Source organism: Nansenia antarctica (genome assembly GCF_963989245.1).
Source record: "Nansenia antarctica genome assembly, chromosome: 5".
Lineage (NCBI taxonomy): Eukaryota > Metazoa > Chordata > Actinopteri > Argentiniformes > Microstomatidae > Nansenia > Nansenia antarctica.
Genome location: NC_137690.1, coordinates 18,016,189 through 18,024,522, shown reverse-complemented (window position 1 = coordinate 18,024,522; position 8,334 = coordinate 18,016,189). Strand labels below are relative to the sequence as shown.

General features: G+C 45.2%; 1 protein-coding gene across 1 annotated transcript in view; it reads right to left on the bottom strand.

Annotated features, from left to right (window-relative positions):
• The window catches only part of bicdl1 (BICD family like cargo adaptor 1), a gene marked incomplete at both ends in the record, with an annotated part of 21,414 nt that extends 18,436 nt beyond the window's left edge, over positions 1-2,978 (bottom strand). The window contains 2 exon segments of the mRNA XM_080532574.1: positions 277-492; positions 2,574-2,978. Of these exon segments, the coding sequence (XP_080388700.1) occupies positions 277-492; positions 2,574-2,978 (621 nt within the window).
• Positions 2,979-8,334: the final 5,356 nt, after the last annotated feature.

The window sequence follows — 8,334 nt, the reverse complement described above, 5'->3', positions numbered from 1 at the left end:
AAATGTTCTGACTCTTGTTCAGAAACATTTTAATACATGTCAACGTTGTTGAAAATCAATGACACACTCGCTAGTCAAGCCAAAACATTGCAATGCAATGGATTCGGTGAGTAATCCCCACTACTCTACACTAACTAGGTAGTAGTGGGGATTACTCACTGAACATCAGTTGCCGACTCGTTCCAACTTTCACCAGCTGCTGTCACATGTACCCTCGCTGGACTGAACACGGCAGACAGAGACTTAAGAGTCCAGGCCCAGATGTCACCGACTTACCCGGCTGAGTTGCTCCAGGAGATGATGGTTCTGTTCTGACAGCTCCGTGATGACCCTGGTCTTGTCCCTGTCCGCCTCTCTCAGCTGGACCTGGTGGCGGTCCAGCTCTCCCTGCAGCTGCTGGACGTCTGTCTCCAGGTCGGCCACGCGGCCCTCCCACTCACCCTCCCGCATCTCCAGGCGCCGCCGCAGCTCGTGCTTCTCCTGTTCCAAGTGCTGCGGATGAAGGGAGGGGTCCAGAGGGTTAGACAGGGAGGGGTCCAGAGGGTTAGACAGGGAGGGGTCCAGAGGGTTAGACAGGGAGAGACCCAGAGGGTTAGACAGGGAGAGACCCAGAGGGTTAGGCAGGGAGGGGTCCAGAGGGTTAGACAGGGAGAGACCCAGAGGGTTAGACAGGGACAGACCCAGAGGGTTAGACAGGGAGAGACCCAGAGGGTTAGACAGGGAGGGGTCCAGAGGGTTAGACAGGGAGGGGTCCAGAGGGTTAGACAGGGAGGGGTCCAGAGGGTTAGACAGGGAGGGGTCCAGAGGGTTAGACAGGGAGAGACCCAGAGGGTTAGACAGAGAGAGACCCAGAGGGTTAGACAGGGAGGGGTCCAGAGGGTTAGACAGGGAGGGGTCCAGAGGGTTAGACAGGGAGGGGTCCAGAGGGTTAGACAGGGAGAGACCCAGAGGGTTAGACAGAGAGAGACCCAGAGGGTTAGACAGAGAGAGACCCAGAGGGTTAGACAGAGAGAGACCCAGAGGGTTAGACAGAGAGAGACCCAGAGGGTTAGACAGGGAGAGACCCAGAGGGTTAGACAGGGAGGGGTCCAGAGGGTTAGACAGGGAGGGGTCCAGAGGGTTAGACAGGGAGGGGTCCAGAGGGTTAGACAGGGAGGGGTCCAGAGGGTTAGACAGGGAGGGGTCCAGAGGGTTAGACAGAGAGAGACCCAGAGGGTTAGACAGGGAGAGACCCAGAGGGTTAGACAGGGAGGGGTCCAGAGGGTTAGACAGGGAGGGGTCCAGAGGGTTAGACAGGGAGGGGTCCAGAGGGTTAGACAGGGAGGGGTCCAGAGGGTTAGACAGGGAGGGGTCCAGAGGGTTAGACAGAGAGAGACCCAGAGGGTTAGACAGGGAGAGACCCAGAGGGTTAGACAGGGAGGGGTCCAGAGGGTTAGACAGGGAGGGGTCCAGAGGGTTAGACAGGGAGGGGTCCAGAGGGTTAGACAGGGAGAGACCCAGAGGGTTAGACAGGGAGGGGTCCAGAGGGTTAGACAGGGTTACAGCTGGGCCTGGGACAGGCTGGGTCCTGCCTACAAGACTAGGAGTCGGGACCCATGGATGGAAGAGCTTCTGCTCCTCTCTAGCCACCGCTTCATGAGACCGAGTCAGGATGTAAAGGGTGGGCTTACCCTAACCCTAACCCTTACAGGGTACTGGGGTTGCTATGGGTGTTATGATTACATATACTGTAAGGCATGCTCTGTGATCCGTTCAGCCCAGGACAAAGAGGCCTGGTCAGAGAGGGATCAAGGTTGATAAAGTAGGGTTGGAACAAGTTTGGAAAATAATAGTAACATTTTTTACTGAAACATGCTCTTAAAAAGTGACAGATATCAGCGAAACAGAGATGGTGGAATGTTACACTGGGCTGAAGCCAGCGTGTGTGGCTTGAGATCAAAGCTGGGAGCAGATGTAGAGTCGATGTACAGTTGGCCTCCCTACAGGGGATTAGTCTTTGTCCCTCTGGGCTTTGTGCGGAGTGCTGAGGTGGGATTTTAGATGCAGCGTGAACAAAAGCTCTGCTGTTAGCATGGACAATGCCGCTAAGTTCTATAAGGACTTGAGTGATACCCCACCCCAAGTGATGAACCCCTTCACTACACCTGTTGTAACAACCCACCTGTCTTACACATGTTGTAATGCATTTGGTGAATGGGAGAAAACCTATGCAAATGTCAATACAACTTCAGAATGAACATTGATAGACAGGTTTTTTTTTGCACAGAAACTCATATCATATGGCACTGTACATCGCAGACACAGACTGGCAAGACAGGCCAAATCAGGTGTTTATATGATTATGATTATATGATTTGTATGATGTGTGAATTGTTTAATAACAACACAACATCGAGGCCTTTCTTAAACCCAATGTGTTAACATGACTAGTCTCCACATTCATTCAGTGAGACAGACAATTGTTGACAACCAGAGAGAGAGAGAGGTGGATTTGGATTCTGATTTAGCAAGATTGATTAATCTGGACCATATATACTTGATAGTATTTGGTGAGATACATAATCATGTCTTACCTCTAGTTTCTCATTGAGATCTTTGTTCATTTTCTCATATTGCTTAGTCAGGTCTTGGTTTCGCTCTAGCAGTGCCTTGCCGAGTTTAGCAGCTAAAACCAAGTCCTTTTCCTTCTGACGGAAGAGCGACAACAGGTCTGTGTTCTGTCCCAAAGCAGGCGCATCCAAGGCTGATAACTCTTCCTCCTCGTCTCGCTCTCCAGTAAGCATGGCTAATTCCTCTTCTAATGCCATCCCGAGGCCTCCGGAGCCGGTGTGGAGCAGCGAATGGCCCTGAAATCCTCCCGTTTCTTGTGGGGTTGTATTGCTGTGATCCAGCGGGTGCTCCATGCAGTCGCTGTCCAGCTCGGGTGGTGCTGAAACCTCGGCTGTAGATGTGTGCAGGTCGAGGCAAAAAGCTGACATCGCCGCCGCCCGGCGGAGAAAAACAAACAAACAAGAGATTAGCCAAACTGATTTATTCCGGCTGAACCCGCTCTGTCACTGGATGGGGATGGCCAGATCCTCTTAGTGTCAGTATTATCTCCATAGATATGATTCCTTGGTGAATAAAACCAGGTAAACTCATTCAAAACCCACGGCAATGTCTTACCTCTCTTGCTCAAATCACCCTCATAAAGCAACTCTCCACTAAAACCTACACCTCACACCGTGCGCTCCCTTAATCCCGCAGATAGTGCGCTCCTCTCCTCTGCACCTGACTAAGGACGACCGCCTTGAAGAATCATGCCGATTATGTCGATGGAAAGAAATTGTAGGTGCAGAGAGTATTTTGTCCCCACGTTAACCGCCCTGACGAGCTCTCAGTAGCAGTCGGTCTGTCCACCCCGTTGCGGCGGGGTCCCAGTTCCCCATAATGGTTGGCCCCTTTACACCAGAGGCATTTTGGAGAACCTCAGGCCCGGGCCAGATATCCAACATACCCACTGGAGCAGTGAGCGAGCAGAATGGCCCCACCTCCTTTCCTGGAATGCGCGCGCCACGTTGCTGACGTCCATCGCGAGCTGTTACACATATCCCTCCATTGGCTGAGCCTGATAACGCCATATTTTGTTATATTGCGTGACGTCGGTGTGTATTTCCCCCCAATTTGTATCGAGACTCCCACAAACATTCTTAATGTGTTACATAATATCCCTGTCTCTCAGTCATCTCAGCCCCAGACAGGACAGGACCTCAGGGTCAATTGGAGCAGATGTTTTTACTAGGTTACTATGATGATTAGAAGAGAGCAGCACGCACACACACACACACACACACACACACACACACACACACGCACACACACACGCGCACAGACGCAGACACACGCACGCACTCACTCACGCACGCACGCACGCACACACACACACACACACACACACACACACACACACACACACACACACACACACACACACACACACACACACACACACACACACACACACACACTGGTCTACCCCATTATTACTTAGTGATAGAATCATTAAATAGGCTACTTCGAGTAATTTGCCATAAAATATATTTAATAGGCAACCAAAATATATGTTATACCATACTTAGACCCTGAGTCTAGGCTATATCCTACACATTAAAGCACTGCCTTCTATCTGCATAATATAGGCCACATGTATAACTATAGGCCAACAGTACAACCCCCCCCAGTGAACCCCTCCAGTCACAATTTGTCTTCCTAGCCCATAACGTTTCTCATCACAGATGCTTTATACTGTATATGATAGCCTGACCTTTACAGTAATAAAGTATCAAATAGGCTTTCTATTGTCTAATTATTGTTTTTCTCTCATAAATCTAATACTCATACTGTACTGTATGTCGACAGCGCATGCTGTGAAAAACACAAATCTGGCTGATTAAAAACAAAAGCCTTTCATGTTAAAGGGCACAAAAGAAGTGGGTCACTGCCATCTGCCCTCTTATTTAGAGCACTAAAGGCATCCAATCGCTTATGGATGATTTCCTCAAAGCAAAATGTAGAAACTACAATTAACCGCCAAGCAGCGTAGATATACTGTAGAAGCTTCAATCATCATTTTGCTGGTGCACAACCAAAAAATAACTGCTAATTTAATTATTTCAACATATTATTTCAACATGAGAAAATGATTGACATTTTGTCTAGCAATAAACACCATCACCATTAATATGCAACACTACCCCCCCCCCCCCCAAACACACACACACACACACACACACACACACACACACACACACACACACACACACACACACACACAAGGTACAATGACGCTCAGTCGTCGTCTGTCCGTCTATCCCCCCACCACTGAGGTCAATCCAATTTAGCCTTTGCACTACTGCTAGTTGCACACACACCTCTGGTCAATGTGATCACTCAATTACCCTTTACAAATACTACCTTTGCACATACCATATTTTTTGCACATTACACATACCTCCTTTGATATATCTGTACATACCATACTGTACATAGCTACCATAACTGTACATAGCTCATAATTATACCTCTAACTACCGTACTTGCCATACTGTACCTATGTCTATCATGTTTTTATATCATGTTTTGCATTTCGTTGTCTGTAATGACAATAAAGTTGAATCTAATCTAATCGATATCATCATCATCATCATCATCATCATCATCATCATCAAGCTTTCAGAGGTCCATGTTCCCGGAGAATATGACTGTGGCTGTGTAAACATAAACTGGATCTAACAACGACAACAAATAGGAATCTCTGGGCCGATATGTGCATAGTAAAATAGCGCCCCCTGTGGAGACTCTGTGGAGACAGTAAGGAGATGCCAGATTAAGTCCGCCTGGCCAAATAGTGTTCACCTGACGCAATGTCTTTGGAACACCATTGCTATGCACTTATCTAATCTTCTTGCACTTGAATAGCATTGAGGTTGATGCAGGCTCACTAGTCAGCTATAGCTTTTATGTCAACATGGCCGTTTTATATAAAACACCTGCCAGCATGCTAATTTCACACATAATTCGCTCTGTTAATGTTACAGAGTTGGCTAGTTAACCCACATCACATCAGCCAAAGTAGTAATAAATATAATTCCATAACTGGATACTACTTTGTTTCCAATCATAGCTAGCCAGCTTACTTACTTATCACATCTAGCTTACTTCCCTATCAAATGTAGCTTTTATGTTTATATTTACATCAGGTGGGCACTATTTGGCAGGCGGACATAATCTGGCATGACAAGGCCACTCTACACTACCTCCTTATTATTTGTAATTGTATGAATCATGATTAAAACAAATTAATAGATAAAGGTATAATTCAATAATGATGATTTTATGATAACAGTGATAAGGAAATCAACATAAAATGTTCAGTTTGGTCGCTTCATAATATCAGAGATGAGATGCTGCTTTACAAGTAGGTGGTGGTGCTATGCTAGTAAGAGAGTGAAGGGAATTGGTTGGATACACTGATGGCTATATTTTTTCACCTGATGAGAACCATCGTTATGTAACACTGATGCCTTAGTCATACAGTATAGGTCTGCCTCTGCCTCTGCCTCCGCCAGAGCTGTCCATCATACTTTATCCAATGTTAATTAGATCCTTCTGTTATGTAAGCCTCACTTCTGATAAAGAGGTGTGCTCACCTCCAGGTAGCAGTATTTCTCTAGAAAAACTGCCCTTACATAAACCATTATCCAACCAATGTAATTTCATTTGTGTACCAATGGAGGGCGATATTTCATCACTGGTAACTCCTTGGTGGGCCTCATGTGCTGCACCCAGTGGTTACTACTCTAATTGAATCTAAATGCAACTACGTAATCAAAAGGCTTTATTGAAGGGATCACACTAACCCATGTCCCTTATTCATCATTTTGCATGGTAGACACAAGTCAGAAATTCATCAGAAAAACATTTGAAAATCCATTTGTCCTTGACAACCCTAAACCTTTTCTAAAGATGAGTTAACCACTGATTAAATGCCCACAAATACACTTTGTGAATACTGTACTTCCTTGCTGGAGAATCTTCCGCTGTACTCTACACAAGGAAATACTACTGTGTATCCCATCATATCTTTTTTTAAACCTTAATTATTCCCTTAATGTTCCATTGTCACCTTGAGGTACAGTATTTACTACAAACAGGCAAAGACACATACATCGGTCATAAGCTCAGTGTTTTGTAATGAAACTCTCACTATTCTCCCCCACCCCTGCGATATTAAACTGTGATTGGCCTTAGGGACGTACAATACCTTGTTGCTAAGTAACATCAGCTGAATGTCTCTGTAAAAGCTTCAACCTTTCCTCATATTCTATCTGTGAATCCATAACCATAACCATACTGATCTGTATTACACCAAAGCCATTTTTATCATTCAACTGTAACACAAATGACACAAAAACATCCTATTGAGTCAAACAATTTAAAATTGCCTTGAAGTGCCGCAGATTTGTGTTGCGCTGGTGTTAAGAAATGCTTAAATTGGCATATTTAAAGGTTTAGCTGCAGGGGTGGAAATACACTAGTGATGCTATTGATTATGTACCTCTGGAATTACTCAGTGTTATGTAATTCTATGAGCCTATTTGGTTCTATTTATAAATGGCAACAATTAGTGGCACTTCAAAGGATATCCTTAGATCTACACCAGAGACGTTTGAGAAGTTTCTCTAGTATAGTAGAGAATATTGTTTTCATAGACCATGACCTCAAGCTCTAGAATCAGACAGATGTCTGCTTAGAGAATTCTCGATCTGAGCCTCCTTTTACTGGATTTGCTCTCCTGCAGACCCAGATTTCTGTTCAGATTAAGAGGGCTGCATGACCTGCAAACATTGGAAGTCTGAAGCAATTTAGCCCTTGTCTCCTAAAACAAAGCATGCGTCCAATATTATGGATTGATGTTAGCTGAGTAAACAGGGTGAAGAAAAAAAAAACACATAGCTCAAAGACATGTGTCCTTTTCACTGGTCATTCTCTTCCTCTAACTGTACATGTGTCTGTTGTGAGGTTCTATTTATTCACATACATGACCTATTGAATTTGACATTTCATGTTGAACATCATCAAATTATGAGCTACAGTAAAAAAAATACAAAAAATAAAAGAGGAAGAAAGCTAGAGATACAGTACATACAGTATCATACAGTACCGTATAAAACATTCCATGCTGTGCTCTCTTCCCTCACAGGGTTATCACAGCCATTGATTGGCTACCTGGACCTGTTTAATTCCCTGCTGCTGTGATAGAGTGCTGCTTGCCAGCTTAGGTCCTGCCATCTGTCTCCAATCCGGGATTTTAGAGGCCCCTGAGAGAGTTCTGTGTCTGTATGTGGTGTGTGTACAGTATACTGTGTGAGTGTGTGTCTGAGAAAGCGAGAGAGACATTGAGAGAGAGAGAGAGAGAGAGAGAGAGAGAGAGAGAGAGAGAGAGAGAGAGAGAGAGAGTGAGAGAGAGAATAGGATTGGGGGTGTGCTCATAATTTCAACATTGAGACAGTGACAGAGAGGTAAACCAGCAGGAACCTGACCTGTGCAGTAGGCATCATCTCTGAGTTGTGTTAGGAAATCTACTTTACAGACCAGCATGTCAGAACAGTACATGTTGTAAAATCACTTCATTTGGAGCACTAAAATAGGTTTGGAGAAACCATAGCTTTACTGTAAATTCCTGCTAGGACCATATACTGAAAAATGCATTGCACTCACTGCAATGTAAGTCACTTTGTGTAAAATGAAAACATTTTGATAAAAGTGTCAGCTAAATGGCATATATTATTATAC